This window comes from Asterias rubens, chromosome 21 (genome assembly GCF_902459465.1).
Source record: "Asterias rubens chromosome 21, eAstRub1.3, whole genome shotgun sequence".
NCBI classification, from domain to species: Eukaryota; Metazoa; Echinodermata; class Asteroidea; order Forcipulatida; family Asteriidae; genus Asterias; species Asterias rubens.
This window is the reverse complement of record NC_047082.1, coordinates 11,133,260-11,151,526: the sequence shown is the minus strand read 5'-3', so window position 1 is coordinate 11,151,526 and position 18,267 is coordinate 11,133,260. Positions and strand designations below refer to the sequence as shown.

Here is an 18,267-nt window from a genome sequence, read left to right as displayed (position 1 = left end):
TAGTTTTGGATTATGGCTTGCATTCTGGAGAATTGCTGGACAAGCTGGGGGTGCAGTAATCATTTAGGTCGTTGGTATCAACTTATAAAGCTCACAGACGAAGGTGTGTACAAGTAAAACCATCCCCCACTGACCTTTGACCTGATTCTGTACACTGTAACTGGATTTACATGTCACTATAATGAGTCTGCTTAAAAAGTAGATTTCCATTTCCCTGTTCGTTCAATCTACATGCAGTGCGTCCCAAAAAGGTATGGTACAGATTCATATAGGTGCAGTTTGTGTACAAGAAAACTACAAGTAAACTACATGTATATATGCAATGTATGAAGAAAAACAAAATCTGCAAATATCGTAGAAGGGGCCATGCAGAATAAACAATCTTTAAAACATTCTATTACATTTTTTTTCACTGAAACTATTGGTGAGTGGATTGAAAGAAATATTAGAAAATTTGAAATTCATGCACCATGATTTTTAGTGATAAATTGATCATACATGTATGAACACATTAATTGTTTTATTACTATTTTTGTTACAAATAGCAACGTCCCCAACCTCGTCCCCATGGTTTACTTTATTTTCAACCATGTTTACAACAGTAAACCCTGGGATGGAAACAAACTCCTTACTAGGACCCTGATTGGACAACGACTTTACAATATTAGAATATGTTCCATATTCATAGGTACAGCCAGCCGCCGGCAAACCAACAATGTACAAACAAGCTATTAAATAGGGTACCGTACTACGAGATTATGACGAAGATGTAAATTTTGAAAAGTAGCCAGACTATTTTAATTTGCATACGTATCCAAAAATTGTGGATATGCAAATGATCCAATACCAGGGTGAGAGAGTGGTCAACCTTGTAACCGCTCGACACACCCTGGGGGCGAGGTTGAAACGTTCCCCCCCTCTCCAACAAAAAGAAAGATCCCAATGCCGCCCTCAACAGTCCTCTTTCCCATCCTGAAAACTGTGTGGCCGTGTGCATGATCTTTTTTTTTTGTTTCACTACTATTTTGTTCTGAGGGGATCTAAACCAGTGGCTAGCGACGGGTCGGCGCATGAAAGAGTTAAACCTAACCGAAAAAAAAAAAAGCAGGAACAAAAAAACTCCAGAAAGATTAAGTGGGAAAGTACCCATAAATTGCTATGTCTGTGCTGTCAAGTGTTATCAGTCAACCTTGTTTGCAATATATATCGATGGCCGACCTCTTTGCCTGACGAACGATGGCAAATACTTCCTCAACCACCAAGTGTCATCCTGGGAGCCAGGTAAAGCCATACAATAATACTGAGCTGGGAGAGCATTGGATCTAAAATATGCTTTATTTGAGGCATCACTTTGTCTATACTCAGTGTACAAGGTAATATTAAACAGTCTGTCAATATTTGAAACACTCAAAATTTGGGGTAGATGGGTGGGTCAAAACAAATTTGAAAAGGGTACTCCGAATGGCCCTAAAACAGTAAAACTATTCCCTGCAATAGGACTTTTATTACACATTAGATGGAATTGGCTTTTTTTATGAGACTAATGTACTCTTCTTATCTGGGTATCGTGCACGCCGGCCACGTGTCCTCTACACGTGGGTTTATTTGATTAATTACATAATTATGTACAATGGATAACACTACAGCAGCGGTAAGATCTGGGTTCAACTTCATGGCTCTGCTTACCATTTAAAGCAACGAATCGGTGCTTAGCAGGGAATTCCGCGCTTACGTCAAACACATTCCACAGGTTAGCAGAGAAATGTTGTCTTTGTGTTGGGAAAACGAATCCGCTTTTTGAAATAATCCTTAAATGGGGAGGTGTGAATAACAGCGTTTATTATAATACTTGAATTCAGCCTTTCTCTTCCCTTTTTGATATAATCCTCCAAGAGGGAATATGTGCATTTTAATGGCGTTATTTGAAACGTAGTCTCGTCTAAAGACAGGAATTGGCAGTGTTACAGTACACAATCCCTCCCTGCCCTTGATACCCCGAAAGGTCACACTATTTGTAAACAAGGTGACATGGCTAATATTGTAAGTGATCCACTTCATCATGTGGTTAAGTATACTGTGCACACTTTGCACGCACAGGCATTCAGCAAGGAAATATACCTCCTCCATGATGGAGATTGGCATTACCACAGGTTGAGAAACAGATTAATCCCCAGACAAGTCTATACACTGTTGCCATGGTGACCTACATAGTGACATCATACTCCTGCTCGGCAATTAACATTGATTTATTGGCTTATTTAATCTGAAGACCAATCTCCCCATTTGGTGACTTATTTAGAATGCTGAACAGACAGTAGTCATGGTAGTGTGGCATACAGTTCTACCTCCATAGAGTGTCGCGGCCGAGTGGTTAAGAGCATCAAATTCAAGTTTGGGTGCTAAGTCACCGGAGTGTGGGTTCGAATCCCGGTCGTGACACTTGTGTCCTTGAGCAAGATACTTTACTATAATTGCTTCTCTTCACCCAGGGGTATAAATGGGTACCTGCGAGGGTAGAGGTTGATATTGTGAATGAAAAGCTTTCGGAGCGCCACGGCAGCTCGGGGCTGTATACTCCCTAATGGGAGCTGAGAAAGATTAAAGGGATGTTTATTGGCCCAATGACCAAGGCACTTATGAGAAGCGCATTGATACGGTTTATTGTGTTATGCGCTATATCAGAATTTGTTTTTGTTATTAGAAGACACTTAGAAGACACTAGACACTATTGGTAATTGTCAAAGACCAGTCTTCTCATTTGGGGTATCTCAACATATGCACAAAATAATAAACCTGTGAAAATCGTATCTAAATTGGTTGTCTATGTTGCAGGATAATAATGAAAAAAAAAAAAAAAAAAAAACTTGTCGTAAGAAGTTATGTGCTTTCAGATGCTTGATCTCGAGACCTCAAAATCTAATTCTGAGGTCTCAAAATGGAATTCAAATATATTACAGGATACCCAACCTTGTTCCCAGGGGTGATTTGATCTCGCTGTTCCATTTTTACCCTAGCAATCGTCAGAGGCACACGGTGCCACAATTGTGCGATATACTTTATACTGATCAAATATTGTCCAAGTGTCCATGTCCCCTTTATCTGCAGTGAGAACTCATCCAAAAGCGTAAACAAACTGGCCATAGCCATTTTAAGGTCGCATTGACGGTACGTGACTTTAGAGTCGTTTGCAGTTAAATATCAGTGACCATCTGCCAGTATACAATTGTTGCGCGCTGTGACGGGGTCCATGGCGTTTTGTACACCCGAGGGGGGGGGGGGGGGGGGGGGGACATAGAACCCGAGGGCAGCCGAGGGTGCCATTTCCCCTCGAGGGTGTACAAAACCCATGGACCCCAGTCACAGCTTGCAACAATGACAAATGTTTTGTTATACCTTTGTAAAATTGTTATTCCTCTTCTCAAAGTTCTGTTGTCATCTTCAACCATTATTACAACTACTTACGACTACTCATTGTTTATTAAGCAGACGAACAAGAAACAATTCCCTCGAACCCGCGGTTGTTTTGTACACAGCGCTGGAAATCGACCAACGCTGGGAACACCGGTGTACATCACTTTTCATGTTACCCGGCCCGTCGAGCCATGTACATGTAACATGCGTTTTTGTTGCGCATCACATGATTTGTTCTCGACCAATCAAACTTCACAATTTGTACAGAGGTATAACAATATATAATAACAAATTACCAACCACTAGTTGAGAATTGATCATGGATCAAGCTTGCCAATGATTAGCCTCCTTGCTCTTTTAATGAGGATCAATTAGTCTTTGATCGGGAAACCGTCGTTCAACTCCTTCCATTCAAATAGAACAAGCATGACCCTCAGACTTCTTGTAATTATTCTGTTTATTTTATAACCTCCCTGTCGTCTGACCAGCTGAGGTTGTATTTATTTATTTATTATTCATAAATACCCCAGACAGTTTCGCTATTCCTATTGGTGGAGAGCGCGTCACGTGGGGATGTTTAAACCGTTGATAATGACCAGTGTTTATAACCGATTGTGAGCGGAGACTCCGCGCTAGTCTTGATGCAAGCAATCCTTGTTACCGGCCATGCAGGCTCTGTCAGTGAGTTGGCCGCGCTGTGTGTGAAAGGAAAACCAGCGAATATGCACCAAGACTATACGAGCCTGCGCACGAACGGAACCGGAAAACACACGTGTACAGACATCGTACTGCACATCCCCCACATGTGTAACATGTATACTGAACATACCATGGAGGTGGAAACATACAGAGCTCAAGCACTCAGAAACGGATAAGTTTTACAGAGTTTCTTACTGTATTGCACCTTTTAACCTGGTTCTTGATAATTTACCTCAACTTCGTCTCGGTAAAATTATCAAGAACCAGGCCTCGTTGGGATTAAACCACTAGTTGAAAACCACACATTGATTCCTTTAATTAAGTATGGAGAGTTCTTCAATTTTCCTGCAGCCGATTTCTCGAAACGCTAGGGTTCTCCTTCTAACTAAGAATGGGTTCAGTGCCTATTACGGAACTAACTCATCCTAAGTCCAAAGAATAGTGCTAAGATAGGAAGAGTTTGGTGAAATTGACGGCAGACTCAGCCAGTTGCCATGTTTTGCTTTGTTAGTTGACTTTATTAAACTTTTTTTTTCAGGAAGAACTACAAGATGAATCAGTGTATTTCAGTTTCAACTTTTGAGTCACATGTATTATTAATTGGAAAAGTTTCCGTATGGCGCCACCACTTTTTCATTCGATATGAAATAATGTAGTATCTAATTTACCTCAATGAGATATCCCTTTTTGAAAAAATGTGTGAAGAGGTGGTGGCGCCATACAGAAAGTTATCCTATTAATTTGTCTGTGAGTTTAGCTCGCGCATTTTTTTTTTACTGTTATTATTATTTATTTTTTTGCAAGTCACCAGACACACAAGGCCTGAAGGCCACTTCAAGGTGTGGGCTACAATTACTTTTGTCTAGAGGCCGTTGCCACCTACTCCTAGGGCTGAAACAGGGTTACCCCTTTTACAGTCCATACGGATGTAGGCTTGGGTAACAATGGTAGGGAGTGATCCATTACAGTAGGCAGCAGCATTTCAACGCCTGACTTGAAGCTAATTAAATCCCCCAATAATTGTTCTCTGTACTTACTGTGTATTTCTTGTTCTTCTCCCACGTCTGCGTATCAGACACATGCACACTAGTGTCATTGGCGGCCATCTTGTTTGACCCGTTGTTGTCACCGATGATGCTATTCTACTTTGGAGTACTTTGCATTCACCAGCTGAGGAGTCAAGTTGTCAGGTGGTGAAGTATTGTTAGTAGACCTTGAACTGAGGGGAGTGGAGTAGGAATCTGTTATCACCACTTAGTAGAAGTCATGGCTGAAAGGTTAAAGGTTAAAAGGTCAAAGGTTAAACATACACCATTTGAACAGTATTTGAACACAACACAAGTTTAAAGACACTGGACACTATTGGTAATTGTCAAAGACCAGTCTTCTCACTTGGTGTATCTCGACATATATGCATAAAATACAAACCTGGACAAAATTTCAGCTCAATGGTCATCGAAGTTGCGAGATAATAATGAAAGAAAAAACACCCTTGTCACACGAAGTTGTGTGCTTTCTGATGCTTGATTTCGAGACATCAAGTTCTAAACCTGAGGTCTCGAAATAAAAATCGTGGAAAGTTACTTCTTTCTCAAAAACTACATTACTTCAGAGGGAGCCATTTCTCACAATGATTTAAACTATCAACAGCTCCCCATTACTCGATACCAAGTAAGTTTTATGCTAAAAATTATTTCGAGTAAAAATTACCAATAGTATCCACTGCCTTTAAGTGTTATAATTTATTGTTTCCTATCAGGTGGAGATAGATACAAAGTACATGATTTGTACAGTACAAAGTACATTAATTGTATGTGTTATATAAATGTAGCCAACATGTAAATGTATGTGCTAAGACAAGTTACAACTTGCAACAGGTTTTCAGCAAAAAAAATTTTCTGACTTGACATTCAGAGGTCAGTGTTCTTGACATGAGAGGTCAGTGTTGAAGATTATGTCATTCCTTTACTTGGATGGGCTGGGAATATTGATTTTCACTTCCAAAACAGTTCTTTTTTTAAAAAACTTTGACATGAGAGGGCGTTGTGGAAGATAATTTACATCATTCTTTTAATTTAAAGGCCCAGAAATATTTGTTGTCACTTTAACTTCCAGTTTCCATCGGACACTGGTCTTTGACAATTACCAAAAGTATACCCTGCCTTTAAAGGCAGTGGACACTATTGGTAATTACTCAAAATAATTATTAGCATAAAACCTTTCTTGGTGACGAGTAGTGGAGAGAGAGCCCAGATACTAAATAAAATACCTCTCATAATTAGTTGTTTTGTAAAAAAAAAAATCAACAAATTTGGTCACATTGTTACCAAAAATAGTGATCTTTTCTTGAAATTTGCACTTGGCTTTCCATAGTTTTCCAATCTAGGTTTGCAAAAGAAAGGTCTATTACTCATTCAGAATGAAATTTGAAACACAAAGTCAAGGGAAATCCCCGAAAAAGTAAACTCACACAGCATACAGTGCAAGATGCTATTAAAAAATACACATCAAAATATTCAGAAGTCTTCCAGCTTTTTACGATAAAGGAGAAAATATTCATTGCCTCTTGAACTTTTGTCCTCTGTTCAATTTGATATGTTGAGTTATAAGGCATATTGAGCCATTCTCCCTCCAAATAATAATGAATAATTTTCCAAACGTCCCTACATCTCTCAGCAAATAGGACCATGCATTTCAGGGCCTATGTCATTCAAAATACCTCAAGATGGAAGTCAAGAACTCCCAGTTCACAATTGGCCATCGTTTTTACAATGTGTCCCTTTCCTGGGCTCTCTCATATCTGTCTAGAATGGAGTAGGTTGAGGACCTAGAGAATATCAATGAGGCCGATGCTTTATGTTCTCCCACTTAGTAGTGGGGTGCCCCCACCCCCCCCAAGAAGATAAAACATTGATATTCACAAGAGACACTGTTAGAGAACTGTCTGTTGCGCTTAACAAAGCGTTCCTTTTGCACGACATGCGGGTGCGGTTGACTACCTTCAAGTCCCTGTGGCGTGACCGCGGGCCTAGCGCGGAGGAGGTTTAGAAGTAGCAGGTCAGCTACATATCATTTCGTACAGTCAGCGAGTCTGTCCGTGTGCACGTCTCAAGAGGGTATGACCTCCTTGTTCCATATAACAGTCAAGTGCACTTTACACAAATATTGAAATAGGACATGCGTAGGCGCCAGCAATAAGTAACACTGTCAATTTCAAGAAGATTGAACCTCAATTCAAGAAAGGACAGCCTGGGAAAACTCTGGCAGGTCTGAGTTTTCAGTCTTGTAAAGGGCAAGGCAGCTTTTGCTACATACATGTACATGTAGGTTTGAATTTAAAGGAACACGTTGCCTTGGATCGGTCGAGTTGGTCTTTGAAAAGCGTTTGTAACCGTTTGTTAAAAAATGCATGATTAGAAAGATGTTTTAAAAGTAGAATACAATGATCCACACAAACATGCCTCGAAATTGCGTGGTTTTCCTTTTACCTCGTCGACTAACACGGTCGGCCATTTATGGGAGTCAAATTTTTGACTCCCATAAATGGCTGACCGGGTTAGTTTGCAAAGTAAAAGGAAAACCACGCAATTTCGAGGCACACTTGTGTGGATCATTGTATTCTACTTTTAAAAGATCTTTCTAACCATGCATTTTATAACAAATGATTACTAACGCTTTTTATAGACCAACTCGTCTGATCTAAGGCAACGTGTTCCTTTAAATTGGTGGGTACAACTTGACTGCCATGTCCACATATGCATACCTGAGTACAAACTGTCTGTAGACCCTATTGAATAACCCCCTTTTTGCTCTGAAAGTAGCCATCTTGTAGGTCAAATCATATGCGCGTCTAAACGCGTACATCAAAGAAGCACGCATCACGCAGCATTCCCGGTTTGATTTATACGGCACATGCACGCACACACACACGCACACTCCTAAAATCTGCCAATTTGGACACGATCGGAATTAAACAAGTTGAAGGCTTCTCTCTGTGGTACAGGGGGTGTATGTTTTTAGAAAGACTCTCCTGCCACGCCAGCACCCGATTTCACGAAACGCTAGGATTAATCCTATCTCGAGTTAGGACGAGTAACCTGTCCTAATTTAGGACCGGATTCAATGTGTCCTATTGTCTTCGGATACGGAACTGAACTCGTCCCAAGCCCTAAGATAAATCCTAAATTAGGAAGCGTTTGGTGAAATCGACGGCTGCACTACTTTAACTATCTTGTTCAATACTCAATTTGGGTTAAGAGGATAAGCGGCTTTTAATTATCAAACTTCCTCTCTATTAATTTTCCGCTTGCTAAGGCTTTTATTTATAAGCAGCTTTTACTTAGTGATAAAATCCACTTTCCTAACATCTTCTACGCGTGATGAAATCAATTCATGCCATGGTCATAAACACGCCCACACACATGGTTGTCGACCCTGTTAATGCAGGACTTACAATTGTACAAGGGCATTTCCAAGCCAAAGTGGACATAACTCAACAAAATCAAAATGTGCCTACATGTTTCTCTACACTTTCTTATCATTCCAAACACATGCAAGGATCAACTTCAAAACTTTTTTGTCTGGAAAGTGCATTTTTCAGTGGAAAAACTTTAAAAACCTTGATTTTTTTCAAATGGGTCCAATGTTTTTAGCATTTAAGCAGTTTTCAATAAATAGTCATTACATTTTATATCCATGAAATATGGTGTACAAGAAATATTCATCCAATTTTAACCATCACCCTCCACTTTTCCTTTCATCGCTTACCTTCAGATACTTTAGATATAGTGTAGCACGAGTTACAAAAACATACATTTTAAAATTTTACTACAAAATGGTGACACTTTAATTGATGCCAATTAATATCTATCTTCTACCATTGGTGCCTCAAGTATTTATAAGAAATTGAACTGTCAAGCATTATCTACTACATTATAATGATCCGTTAAAAACTGTAGCACGAGTTACCGATGTAGCACGAGTTACCGACGTAGCACGAGTTACCGCAATTCACCCTCCCCTAAACCAGCAGGAGGATTCAGTTAGTTTTACCAAGTATTACTTGGCAACATTTGAGAGCTCTCTTCTGCATATAATGATATGCATAAATGCAATATTAAAGTCTGGGGTCTATGGTAGGCAGTGGCAGGCAAACTACTAAAGACCTAAACACTGATATTTGTTATGTCCATGGTTTGTAATGATTGGGGTTGAATATGAAGCCTTATGAAGGAGACCACTTTCCCAGTTGCCAGTGAAGTTGTGCAAATTGGGCAACATTACTGTGGAGTTGCTGTTGTTCACAGAGCTGGATACTCATTTTAATGAAAGTGGCCTAAGAAAGGATGATTTAAAACGTTCTGAAAAACCAAATGAATAAAAATGTGCAAGAACGTTAAACCCGTGGTCCGAACTTCACAACATTCTTGAACAGATAGGCTACTTGATATTGTAAGAACTTTTCTTTCATCTATGCCAAAATCAGTTGTTTTAAGTTAAAATTCAACCATGGAGCAATTGCTCCATGATTCAACTGATCTAAAATGCAAACTATGGATACATGTATTTCACACTTCTTTGTGATGTCAATGTCACATAATTTGTTTTTATCAATATAAACCACAAGGGAAACTGACTGGGTAAATTGATATCTGAAACAAAAAGTCGCATCCCCTTTAGGTGATCCCCTACCTGCCGCTTCCCAGGTTGTATCGTAATTTGGGTTTGATCCCTGGCTACACGGCAGTTAACGGTTGTATGGCTTCTGACTGGCACCCCCGAACAAAGATATTGACAAAATAGGGACACCGCCAATAAAGGGCTAGATAGCTCAGTTGGTAGAGCGCCGGCACTTTAATCCGGAGGTCGTTGGTTCGAATCCCACTCTAGTCAATTCTTTGTTCAACCCCCAATTTTTTTTTTTATGTAAATTTTTGTACGTTTTGTACAAATTTTGTGTTATAAATTGTTTATTTTTTACTTAAAAAAGTTGCTGAGGAATTATAAGACGCAAAAAGAGCGTTTGGAGGAAGATGTAAGAGATGAATTTGAGAACTATGCCCCCAAATGCAAGAAAGTTTTTATTTTTTAATATTTTTTTTACTTCTTCTTTTTACAAAATCATTTGGTTTCTTTATGAATAAGATATGATTTATCAATATCTTGAATAACATATGATTTATCAATATCTTATTCATAAAAAACTGTTCCATTGGGTTAACCACCCATAGGGAAACCTCTAGCCAATTTTTTAATTTACTTGTTTAATAAGGCTCATGACCCCTTCGATAACTTACTGGCCTTCGCGCCTTCTTTATTTTGAAACTTTTGGCCTTGGTGCCCTTTCTACTGGCCTTGGTGCCCCTCAAAATTTGCCAATATCCAAGGCCAAAGTGGCCTTGCCCTAAAAAAAATGTAATTCCAGGCCTGATGTACAGATTGCACCGCGGCTCAGATATCATGTCTCCTGTCAAGACTACATAGTTCCATATAAATTAATAAATCAGCACAAATCACTATAAATCCTTGGAATATTTTTCTGTACAACATACTTGTGTTTTAAACTTTTGTTTTAAAGGCAGTGGACACTATTGGTTATTACTCAAAATAATTACCAGTATAAACCTTACTTGGTAACAAGTAATGGGGAGAGGTTGATAGTATAAAACATTGTGAGAAATGGCTCCCTCTGAAGTGACGTAGTTTTCGAGAAAGAAGTAATTTTCCACGAATTTGATTTCGAGACCTCAGATTTAGAATTTGAGGTCACGAAATCAAGCATCGCACACAACTTCGTGTGACCAGGATGTTTTTTCTTCCATTATTATCTCGTAATTTTGACGACCAATTGAGTTCAAATTTTCACAGGTTTGTTATTTTATGCATAGTGTTGAAAAACACCAAGTGAGAGGACTGGTCTTTGACAATTATCAATAGTGTCCAGTCTTTAAAAGCCCTATTGTGTTAACTGGGGTACATTACAAATGGTGTTATCTTGATGATTTTTATGAATTCAAGATAAAGTTTGAATAACAACTATTTGCGTATCGGCCGCAATTCGTTTGTATTGGCCCGATACGCTAGCTTTAGGGCATGGCGAGAAACTGGATCATCAGTGCACATTTCCTGTGTACTACAGCTGTACCTTTGCCCGCCTTGCCACCCCCCTACTCTCATCAGTGCACAGCATGCATATCCACATATCATTGGTTAGTGTCAAAGACCAGTATTCCGACTTTGTATCCAATGCCTTTAAGTCAAATAAGAAAACCATTAAACCTCATCACGTCCTCTATGTTTTGAGTCTCATCATGGAGGGACAGAAAAGTACCCGAGCGGGTCCAACGTTAGCACATCTCGGTCGGAGTGTTAATCGCCTGCTTCAGGGAGTCAAGTCACGAACTTGGTCTTTATCTCGTCTTACAGACATAGCAATGGAATATCATCTGTCTCAAAGTACATGCATGCTGCATGCGTCTGAATTTTAACTAGGTCAATGATTCAAAATTTATTTTCAGTTTTAACACAGTCGGAATTTAGTTTCAATATCACCGGCTCAGTGCAATAAGGCTGTTAAAGCCAATTGGCCACTTTCTGAACAGAACAAAAATTTAAAGTTCACAGAATTACAAATAACTTAAAGGGTTTACAAAAATTGATAAAAATTGGAAAGTGCAATCTCCATAAAATATAAGATTTTACGTTTTCTTCCATTAGGCTGTGTACAAATCGTGCCTGCAGGAAGTCCAGGCTTGGTGGCTCTTTTGTAAACATGTGATGTCACAGGTCACATCTGTGTATACTCACAGTCATGGACTCTACTGTTGCCCTCTGGTCTTGGCATCTTTTCAAAATTTTCCCATAGACTTTATGTTTTTTTCCAATGGAAGTGCCCTTAACAAAACAGCAAAAATGGCCTTGCCCACTCAAAGATGAAATTCCAAGCATGCACATGTAGGCCCTACTCATCCCAAACAGTAATGTGGTGAACCTCTTAAAAGTACATCTCAACAGTCGCACACTGTGCAAGTATTATACACACCAAAACTGAATATGACACGATCAATGGTGACACTATATTGAGTCCTCCTTATATCATCCCCTCATTAGTTGAGACCCATCGATTTCAGCATCTTCTACATCTACAACAGTGCACACACTATACTTCAAGAGTATTCATTTACATTGATGACCGTAGAAGAGATACATCATAACATGTGGTTCCTTCTCCACCGCCTCACAACCAATCAATGTTCCAGTAAGTTTTAAAGGCACTGGACACTATTGGTAATTACTCAAAATAACTATTGGCATAAAACCTTACTTGGTGACAATTAATGGGGAGAGGTTGATGGTATAAAACATTGTGAGAAACAGCTCCCTCTGAAGTGCCATAGTTTTAGAGAAAGACGTAATTTTCCATGATCTTGATTTCGAGACCTCAGATTTAGAACTTAAGGTCTCGATATCAACCATCTAAACGCACACAACTTCGTGTGACCAGGGTGTTTTTTGTTTCATTATTATCTCGCAAGTTCGATGACCGATTACTTAAGAGGGATCTGTTTCTCACAATGTTTTTATACTATCAACACCTCTCCATTGCTCGTTATTTTGAGGAAATACCAATAGTGTAAGTGCCTTTAAATGTGTTCAAACCTTGAAAGGAATCCTCGCACACAGACGCAAGGACCCCGCTGGACTTAATTGAATGAATTCAAGGAGAGACAATTCCAGCAACTCTTGGGGTCAGGTGTTTGTGTCTCAGCGTTTTCATGACATTTCATAGACACGCGCATGGGCGAGGAAATTAGACCCTAATGAATGGGCTTAATAGAAATTTAATGAATTTGCTTGCCCTATCGCCTTTGCACTAGCAGTGCATGTAGTCCGCTTATCATAACAGCCAAACTGGATCATAACAATAGATAGTGTACTATCAGCAGGTTTGCTGGAACAACCACCTTTATACCACACTATGCCACAACAGTTGTAGGTTGATGTACATGTATATGTAGAGAGTTACGCGCCATTTCCCAAGGTGCTTCAGTTTTCCTAATAAATGGGCTGAATAGAAATTTAATGAATTTGCTTGCCCTATATCGCCTTCGCACTAGCAGTGCTGATATGACATGTACATACATGTATAGTCTGATTACCAAAACAGTCAAACTGGAGAAACAAATTTAAATAGGATTTGAAACTTTGCATGGTGGAAATCGATATGGAAAGGTTTGCGGTAACACCATGTAATGACTTTCTCTAATGAGTTGGGTTGGTTCTGAAAAAAACACGATGGTTTCAACTCGATGTTTCGATCAGTATGCTCTGATCAACTTCTTAATTTATTATTTTGTTGCTTCAGTGCAACAAGGTCAGATTTATCGTATTAAAAAAAAAAAAATCACGGAGGCCACGGCCTTCGTTGCCCTGGGGCCTTTCTCAAACCACGGCTTGGGCTCCGGCTCAGGCTTCGCGCGTTTGTGTACGCAGCTCGGCCTTAACCTGCATTTTCAGCGCGTATTGCTGATTGTACATCAGCACGCGGAGCCTGAGCCGGAGCCTAAGCCGAGGTTTGAGAAAAGCCCCTGGTCTTGGCCTTGGTGCCCCTTCAAATGTTTCACATAGACTTTAAGATTTTCTAATCGAAAATGAAAATGGCCTTGCCCTCTCAAAGATGAAATTCCAGGCTTGAAACGTCACATCTTTTGTGAAATCGAGTTAGAATACACAACCTCAGTTAGGTGCTTTAATTTGTCAGAATAAACTGTCAAATTCCAAGTTTGTAAAAAAAGTAAATACAAAGACTATAGATCATTAACAATAAGTGACCTCATAATCATGTATTTCACACATAGTATGCCTATTTTGCACTGATAAATGGTGTAATTCCCCATTGATTGCATCTGGAAAATTTCTCAAAACCCAGAGAGAAGAAAGGACAAGTGACTCAACCAATCCACCCCTCCCCCCCCCCCCCATCCATAAAACCAACAAATAAACTTGTAGTTCTTCATTAACAGTAAGATCAAAGTTTGAGAGGATGGATGAAGCATCAAAGTCAACTGGGTATGAATAAAAACATATTACAAGAGATATCTGGGATACTCACACTTTATCAAATCATATTTAAACACGATTGTAATACTGTTACTTACACAAAATGTCGCTCCCAAATCTGACCATCAAATTTTCAGTTCAGTTGAGGATTCGTTTCATAACAAATAATTTGCCACAGAGAGAGAAAAACACTTTCACACCATTGAATGCCACATTGAATTAACCAGCGACTGGAGAAGACAATTCCCCCATCCATTGCACAGGAATTATTCATAACAAATAACCATCTCCCCTGTTCAGCAATTTTACTGATTTCCTGTGATTTCCCTAGTGGAAATTTCTACTGTATGTATTAAGATGCTGGCAGGAGTGCCTTGGTTCGTGTACAATGCATCTTATCGAGACATCTACATTAAAGACATGATGCCAGGCAATGTACAGCTATGGAGAACCAAATGAGTACATGCAGTATGTACAGCACGGATACATACATGTATTTAGTCCTATCCCTACATGCGCTGTACAACAAAAATGTAGATGTGATGTGTCGTGGCCGAGTGGATAAGAGCACCTGACTTCTAGTGTTTCTGATCAGCAGAGAGTGAGTTCGGGCCCAGGTTTTGACACTTGTGTCCATTAAAAGCAAGACACTTAACGATTATTGCTTCATCCTTTGGGATGGGACGATTAAAGCTGTTGGTCCTGTGTGTTGTGTATGCCGTGTAAAAGAAACCACCGGTTACCAACTGGTTACACTTATCGTACTTCACGGAGGCAATGAAGGCGATTGCCTCCGTGGCCCCTGGTCATTGCCTTGGTGCCCTTGAAATGCTACAGTACAAATTTACAATTTCCTCATATGGCATGTACATGTATGGTGCCCTTTACCAAGGAGAAAATGCCTTGGTGCCCTTGCCCTTTCAAAAACAGAGCATACAGGCCTGTATCGCTAATGTAATATTCTTGGTTGGGTTTGGGTCCTTCTTCCTCACGTACGTGCGGAGTAGTAGTACGTAGTAAGTTAATCGGGAGGGCTTGAACTTGAAGTTGACGTTGAATAATTACAGTTCGCTACAGAACAAACAAATGACACAAGTTGAACTCGAAAGTAAGTTGATGTCACAATAAACAATTTTATTATTAAGAGTTCTCTGCTCGAACCCTCCTGTTCTCCAGTCTAGCTCAAAACTAAACTCTTCCTTTTACATTCCTTTTCTTTATTACAAACCTTGTTATTAATTATCTTCTAAATCACAATATTCTTAATTCCAAACCAACCGCGCGCACGCTCGCGCTTAGTAATTAGCTCACACTTTGCAGTTGGTTTAGGGTAGATCACTACACTAAGAAAAGGGGTTTCCCCAGGTGTTTCTGCCAGCATCCTTTGATGTACAAAATCAGTATGTCAATTCATCACCGTTTTCATGAAGAGCCACAAATCTTAAATTGGCTTGTTGTCCAAAGATCGTTCAAGAAAGCTGGTGACATGACTTTCACATCTACCGCGGCTCGTCTTTGGAATGAACTTCCGATCAGTTTTCGTGAAGCGCCGTCTTTGTCTGTTTTCAAGCAGAAATTGAAAACTCATTTGTTTCCATGATTCACTATTTTCTTTATTCCTCTTCTTTGTAAAGCGCTCCGTTCTTCGTGGGGCGCTATAGAAATGCTTGTTTACTATTATTATTACTGAATGAAAGGTACATTGTACATGTATTATGTAGGGGCCTTAAATCGCAATCATCGCATATTGCCATGACATGAAGAGCCACCCACCCAAAAAAAAAAAAAAAAATGCATACAGAAAACGAAAATGTATTGTGTACACATCAAATTGTTTTTCGTGTTTGAAGGAACTTACGACAGTGTGCGTGTGATCACATGACATGCCGACCCATTTCAACCCCAAATCGTATGGAACAATTATTGGAAACTGCACTAAAAAAAGGTCCCTCACTTGTGTATTGCAGGGTAAATTGTATACAAGTGTACATGTTCTCAGGTTTAATCTTAAACCTTTCCTGCGATAAAGATTTTCATGGTTGCAATTTTAAGAAGTCGGCACAGAAGCCCCGGGCCATTCAAAGTTACCGGCTATCGGCTTACTTAGAAATGCGCAAGACGGCTTTTGCAAGAACACAAGCAATTTGCCGTTTGACGAAGCGCCCTTGGCAATAATGAGATTATGGACATGGTGCACTGCAAACCGTAACCCATAACTTCAATGTTAAAATTTAAATTGCATTACATTAAATTCAATCAGATTAGTTTATTTTGATTAAAATTTTGGTGGACATCTGTGTAATATACAGTTAATATCTGTTTAAAGGATGTGATATCATCATATAGAGCCGTTTCTCACAATGTTTTATACTATCAACCTCTCCCCATTACTTGTTACCAAGTAAGGTTTAATGCTAATAATTATTTTGAGTAATTACCAATAGTGTGCACTGCCTTTAACTCACTGGCCTCCCAGGAGGTCAGTGTAAAATCTGAGCCCTAAACCAAAGTAGTCCTATAGCAACATGCACTGTTGTTGGGTTGCCTCCAAGTTGCCTGCAAAAGTTGCCTCATGCGACAAGGAACTGATAAGAGCAGACATCTGCTTTCGCCCTGGAAGAAAACCAGATCTGACAATGTCCTTCAGGTCCCGAGCTGTTACTTTAATAGAAATTGAACGTTATGTGCCAGCCCTGCAAGGGCTAAACCTTGCCTAATGTACGTTGATGAGATGTACTGTCGAGCGCACGTAGTGAGACAAACAGGTCTGTGTATGTAACAAGGGTGGAATACGGAGCGATATTTAATCAAGATGTCAGCTTCGATTTGGGACAATTTAAAGGTTAATTTCATCACTGCTGGTGAATAAAAAATTAAATACAAAATGCAGACTTGGTTATCAGGTCTCTATCTGTGGCTGATGTTTAATTCAAACCTGGGGGAGTACAGGTTGTGTTTACTGTACAATGTAATATACAGTAGCCATGGTAACTCTGATTTTTATTAAGCACACAATTTAAAACAGCCATGAAATACTGTTTCAGAAAGAAAGAAAAAACGTGTTCATATATATTAATGTGTAAGTTGTAGGGTACATGTAGGTGGAAACATGAAAGGTAAAGCAAGGTGGTTGATTTGATCTGGATGGGGGATGTCCCAACTTGCTCAAAATTTTAAGAAAAAAAAAAGCCTTGTAATGTGTGCATACTTCAATTTACCACAACATCTTCTGGTCTCCATGTCGTGAACTAACACACTTTATGTGTGGTGCATCAACTCCACAGATTCCCACCGTAAAAATTGACGAGTCGAAGGTTGAGAACCCTGTCTCTTCTAAGCCCAAAATTCATTGCAATTGATAATAGCCTGGTGGCATTCTCCAGTTAACCACTCTCATTAAAAACTGAAGCACTTTGGGAAATGGCGCTACTCTCTACAGTACATCAACCGTGAATCAACCTACAACTGTTGTGGCATAGTGTGGTATAAAGTTGGTTGTCCCAAGAAACATGCGGATAGTACACTGTCTATTGTTATGATCCCTCAAAAGCTTCTAGTAATTCCATGTGGAGTTCAGTTCCCCCTCCTCGAGCTCAACACTAAACACCAACCCCCCCTCCAAACCCCCTTAAAAGTAGGGGGAAAAAAGGGAAAGAAAAAAGGGGAAAATAAAGAAGAAGATACAGTCAAGTCACTATCAGTACTTGGTCAAATCAGGGGTCAAGTTTATTTGCAAGAAACCTGCAAGGAAAATGTATTTGCGTCCAGCAACTTCCAAGCTTCAAAGAACATCTTTTTATTGTTGTTTTGAAGACGGTCTTTCGTGGCAAAAACTGATCCTGTGTATAGATCGGGATAAATATTCCCTAAACAAACAGTTTGCCCGGCAACTCAAGACAAATGTCCACACTATAATGGAAGTTCATGTGTATTGGGCTAGCTGTTAATGCTGCAAAGTGTGTACACTAACCTCAGAGTAAAATCCAATTACACTGTGTCAACGGATGCTGCTCACAAGTCATGATTCAGATTTCAGAAATTATTGTGCATATAGCATCCTAAAAGTATATAACTAGCATAGGAAAGCAGTTGTTGGGT

General features: G+C 39.5%; 1 protein-coding gene across 2 annotated transcripts in view; it reads right to left on the bottom strand.

Annotated features, from left to right (window-relative positions):
* LOC117304721 (serine/threonine-protein kinase Sgk1-like) overlaps nt 1-18,267 on the bottom strand; it is a 77,925-nt gene that overhangs the window by 26,819 nt on the left and 32,839 nt on the right. Inside the window, exons 1-2 of one of the 2 annotated variants that reach the window (XM_033789323.1) lie at nt 14,268-14,422; nt 5,148-5,380 (exon numbers count right to left, since the gene is read on the bottom strand). In XM_033789323.1, coding sequence (XP_033645214.1) covers nt 5,148-5,216 — 69 coding nt within the window. In that variant the 5' untranslated portion in view covers nt 5,217-5,380; nt 14,268-14,422. Of the gene's footprint in view, nt 1-5,147; nt 5,381-14,267; nt 14,423-18,267 lie in introns of those variants that run through there. The other variant, XM_033789322.1, reaches the window with a different exon arrangement.